The following is a 3,958-nucleotide window of genomic DNA, read 5'->3' as shown; positions in this document are numbered from 1 at the left end:
CAGAAAGGATGAATACCCAACTTTTACATCAACATGGATGGGACTGGAGAAGATTATGCTAAGTGAAATAAGTCAAGCAGAGAAAGTCAATTATCATATGGTTTCACTTATATGTGGAACATAAGGAAGAGCATGGAGGACATTAGGAAAAGGAAGGGAAAAATGAAGGGGGGAAATCAGAGGGGGAGATAAATCATGAGAGACTGAAACTGAGGGTTTCAGAGGGGAGGGAGGTGGGGGGATGGGTTAGCTCGGTGATGGTATTAAGGAGGGCACGTATTACATGGAGCACCGGTGTTATATGCAAACAATGAATCATGGAACACTACGTCAAAAACTAATGATGTAATGTATGGTGACAAACATAACATAATAAAAAAAAAAGAATGAGTAACAAAAGGATTAAAAGTAGTCAATTGAAAAAAAAGCATTTGAACAAAATTATAATCAGATAGTAGATGCTATTGTACAGCGCATGAAATTTTAGCCAAATTTTTAAAAAAGAAATTTTCAGGATAAGAAAAATTTAAGATACCTAAACAGAACTGTAGATATCTTATTTCCTGATTTTAAGAAACAAAGAGGAATATTTTTTTAAAGATTTATTTATTTATTTATTTATTTGAGAGAGTGCGGGGAGGGGCAGAGGGTGAGACTCTCCAACAGACTCCCCGCTGAGCTGGGAGCCCAAGGTGGGGCTCAATCCCACAACCCATGAGATCACGACCTGAGCCGAAACCAAGAGTCAGATGCTCAACTGACTGAGCCACCCAGATGCCCCAAAAAGGAACAATTTTTTTTAAAGCATTTTATTTGTCCTGAGTTTTAGCCTCAAGGACAAAGGGTTGTAGACAGATGCTAAGGGTGCTGTTGATGGCCATTTGTGGTGGCCACTTTGTGATCCCAGGGTCCTCTGGAAGAAAAGGAACTGGGGGAGAAAAGAGGAACTGCCATATACTTTCCCACCTAAATTCATCCTTTGTAAGCTAAGAGGTTTGTGTAGCTCTTCTCTGAGGATTGCTTTGATACTGTGATTTATATAAGAATTATATATTTGGTCCTGATTCTGGCTCAGAGCTCTTAAAACCCTTGGAATTTCCTAAGTGAGGAAAGTGACAAAGATGCCTTTTTTTATGTTAATGAGGTGATTTCTGGAATGCACCTAAGGTTAAGGGCAGGTTGCCAGGAGAACCAACCATGTAATTAGACTGTTGGAATTTTCAGTCCACCCCCTACCCCCACCTCCACCTCCGGGGAACAGAGAAGGGGTTGAAGGTTCAATCAATCCCCATTGACTAATGACTTAATCACCTGTGCTTATGTAATGAAGCCTCCAGAAAAGCCCCAAAGGACTGGGTTTGTTAGAATTTCTGGTTTGGTGACCTTGTGGAAATCTAGGGGAGAGTGGAGGGGGCATGGAAGCTCCGCACCCCTTCCCACATGCCTTGCCATCTTTATTTCTTCCATCTGGCTGTTCCTGAGTAATATCCTTTTATAATAAACTGGTAATCTAGCAAGTAAAATGTTTCTCTGAGTCTGTGGGCTGTAGCAAATTAATCACACCCAAGGAGGAGGTCTAGGGAACCTCTGATTTATAGACAGTTGGTCAGAAGTACAGGTAACAGCCTGGGCTTGTGACTGGCGTCTGACATGGGGGGAGGGGGCAGCAGTCCCGGGAGACCGAGCCCTTACCCTATGGGATCTGATGCTATGTCCGGATAGTGTCAGAATTGAGATGAATTACAGACATCCCCTAGTACCCCCACACCCATGTTGGAAATTCTCAGAACACACAAAAGAATTGCCTTCTAAGAACTTTTACCAAGTTGAAATCTCCTGCCACCTAACCAGTGAGTGAGTGGCACAGTTGGGTGAGCAGTTTTCAGCTCCCACAGTAAGCAGAGGCCTCCAGGTAATGGGGTGCACACCTTTAGCAGAGCCTGCAGCCATGGGGAATGGAGAAGATCATATAGGAGACACACTCCGTTCACATCTCGGCTGTAGAACAGATTCAGCTCTCGCAGCACAAGCCTCAGGATCTGGGAGAGACCTGGAAAAGGGAGAGGGCAGAGGTGGAGTGGCCGGTGGAGGTGAAGAAAGGCAGGTGTGAGTGTGAAAGACAACTCAGACTCCTGGGATGGGTCACAGGGGCTCCTGAGGAATGAGATGACGCTGGATTTAAGGCCAAAAGCTCTGGTTCTATCACTGTGTGAACTTCAGAAAGTCATCCAACTCTCTGAAACCCAGTTTCCTTGTGGCAAAATAATATGCTATCTTTCTCATAGGGTTGTGGCTAAATTTAGATGAAATAATAGATCATTTACAGATGTCAGATTTTATGAGAGCAATATTCTTTCCCTTCCCCCACCTTACCGGCCTTTGGTTTATTCCAAAATTATCTCGTTGTTTTCTGGATCCTCCTTCTCTAATTCAAACATAGTCATTTGTCTTCACACTTTCTGAAAGTTTTTATTGGAAGTGTTATTGAAAAACTCTAATGGCCAGGGCACCTGGGTGGCTCAATGCGTTAAGCGTTGGACTCTTGGTTTCGGCTCAGGTCATGATCTCAGGGTCATGGATTTGAGCCTTGAGTTGGGCTCTGCCCTCAGCAAGGAGTCTGCTTGAGATGCTCTCTCCCTCTTCCTCTCCCTCTGCCCTTCCCCCTGCTTGTGCCCTCTTTCTCAAATAAATAATAAATAATCTTAAAAAGAAAAACAAAAAAACCTGACTCTACCTGCCAGTAGGTGTTTAATACAAATCTCAGGATTCCACTGATTAAAGAAACTGAACAGATTTTAATGAATGCTGGATTTTTTTACATGTTTTCATAGGCATTCTATTTGTTGTAGTGATATTTTGAATGTGAACAAGTTGTGAAGTTCTAAGTTTAAATAAAACATTGTGGGATAAGAGAAAAAAGGAGGTTCTGAACCCACTGTGCCGATTTCTTTCCTTCCTGCCTTGAAAACTGCTTAGAATCATCACTAATAGAGGTAGTAGGACACTCTGAAGTGTCCAACAAGTTCCTTAAAAGAATCACAATAAATCTATCAGAACCCCTGCCCCTAAATTTGATCTCATATCTACAGTGATGTTATAAGGCCTTTCTGATCCAGAAAGGAGTCCAGGCACTACATACCATTCTCCGGATTGGTTGCCGTAGAGGGTTTCATGTTCTCCTTGTCCAGTGGATCTGCCCCTTTGTCTGACTGTATCCTTCCTGCCCAAGCTTTCGGACGGAATTTAGCCCTGGGAGCAGACTGTAAACAGCACACAGCTCACTCTGGTCACGCCGGCCCTGCAGCTCTCACGCACTGGAATGTGTTTTCAACAGCATTTATTTGAGCAAGTCGAGCACCGTGCTACACCCAGGGACCCATATCAAACAAAACACTTGCCCTGTAGAGCTCACTCTCTAAATTAACCAGCCCTATGAGAGAGCATTACTATTTCAGGGAACACTCCTCCCACTCTCTCTTTTTTTTTTTTAAACAAGTGACAAACAAATATTTATTTCTCACCCAGTTAATTTTACCATCCTTCAGAGCTCAGAAGAGCCTTCCCTGGCCTGACACCACTCAGGTGCCGTGTTCCCTCTCATTGTACCTACAGTTCTTCGTGGCACCAATCACAATGGCAAGAGGCATGGTTACATCTGAGGCATTAAAGGTTATTATAACCTTAAAGGTTATTTTCTATGTGGCTTTGGGAAGGATTAGTTTCAAGAAACAGAAACCCAAAATAATAGTGGTTAAACAGGGTAGAAGTTTATATCTTGCTCATGTAAAAGTGTAAAGGCAGAGACAGTTCAGGGTTGGTAGGGCAGCCTTGCTCCACGAAGTGCTCAGAGAATGGGCTCCTTCCAGCTTGCTGCTCTGCCTCCCTCGGGTATGGTGTGGTTCCCATCTTCCTGCTCCAAAATGGTGGCTGGAGCTCCGGCCATCACTTCTACTTTTCA

At 43.5% G+C, this 3,958-nt stretch overlaps 1 protein-coding gene across 1 annotated transcript in view; it reads right to left on the bottom strand.

Moving 5' to 3' along the window:
• MPP4 (MAGUK p55 scaffold protein 4) overlaps positions 1–3,647 on the bottom strand; it is a 46,415-nt gene extending 42,768 nt beyond the window's left edge. Inside the window, exons 1-3 of the mRNA XM_081815314.1 lie at positions 3,611–3,647; positions 3,140–3,277; positions 1,929–2,050 (exon numbers count right to left, since the gene is read on the bottom strand). Coding sequence (XP_081671440.1) covers positions 1,929–2,050; positions 3,140–3,277; positions 3,611–3,647 — 297 coding nt within the window. The remainder of the gene's footprint in view (positions 1–1,928; positions 2,051–3,139; positions 3,278–3,610) is intronic.
• Positions 3,648–3,958: the final 311 nt, after the last annotated feature.

Source organism: Leptonychotes weddellii, chromosome 3 (assembly GCF_054177405.1).
Source record: "Leptonychotes weddellii isolate Sample4059 chromosome 3, ASM5417740v2, whole genome shotgun sequence".
NCBI classification, from domain to species: Eukaryota; Metazoa; Chordata; class Mammalia; order Carnivora; family Phocidae; genus Leptonychotes; species Leptonychotes weddellii.
Note: the sequence above shows the minus strand (reverse complement) of the source record. Positions and strands in the feature narration are given on the sequence as shown.